This window comes from Penaeus monodon, chromosome 27, assembly GCF_015228065.2.
Source record: "Penaeus monodon isolate SGIC_2016 chromosome 27, NSTDA_Pmon_1, whole genome shotgun sequence".
In the NCBI taxonomy this organism is placed as follows: domain Eukaryota; kingdom Metazoa; phylum Arthropoda; class Malacostraca; order Decapoda; family Penaeidae; genus Penaeus; species Penaeus monodon.
The window spans coordinates 24,202,370-24,203,109 of NC_051412.1; the positions used below are offsets into that span (position 1 = coordinate 24,202,370).

At 39.2% G+C, this 740-nt stretch overlaps 1 protein-coding gene across 1 annotated transcript in view; it reads left to right on the forward strand.

The window, feature by feature from the left end:
- Positions 1-740, forward strand: part of LOC119590457 (cystinosin-like) — a 4,369-nt gene that overhangs the window by 1,007 nt on the left and 2,622 nt on the right. Inside the window, exon 4 of the mRNA XM_037939117.1 lies at positions 324-443. Within this exon, the coding sequence (XP_037795045.1) occupies positions 324-443 (120 nt within the window). The remainder of the gene's footprint in view (positions 1-323; positions 444-740) is intronic.

Here is a 740-nt window from a genome sequence, read left to right on the forward strand (position 1 = left end):
AGTGAGTGATGTGAGGGCGAAGAGGATTGAAGTGAGCGGGAAGGATTTAGAGGGAAAAGGGGAAAGAGAGAAAATTGGAGATTAGGGGAAGTGGAGAGAACTGATGGAAGAATGAAAGACGAGGAAAGAATCTGTTGAGAGACAGAGAGAAAGAGAATGCATGCGCTCCATCTGTGAGTTTACAACAAACCAACTCACATTCCCCTACGTAGCACAACGTTCTCCCCATCCACATACACAAAAAGCACCTACACAAACAAAATAAATGCACGAATGAATACAAAATCAACCATTTTATAAATCTTCGTCTCCCTCTCGACCAGAACCAATTCCACGCCAGGTACCCGAGGCAAGTGAACCACGTACGACCCAACGACGTTTTCTTTGCCACCTACGCCCTCTTCATCGAAATCGTCCTGGGTATTCAGTGCTTGATCTATTACGTGAGTTCTGCTAGCGTTTCTAGTTCTAATTTCCCTTCATGGAATTATTTTGCTCCGTGACTTTATAATAATTGTTGTATGTAGTTCGGATAACTTGTGTTCTTGTGGTATTGATTGGGTTTTATTTTTTTGTAATGGTGGATATGATATTATCGTTCTAAAATATTTTAATTTAGCCGAATTTTACATGATATCCAGAAGAAAGGAATAGGGAAAAAAAATGCAAATTCTAAGGTATATCTATAAATCGTTTACACTCGATTCGGAACCGAAATAAATCCAAATATCTAACTTTTG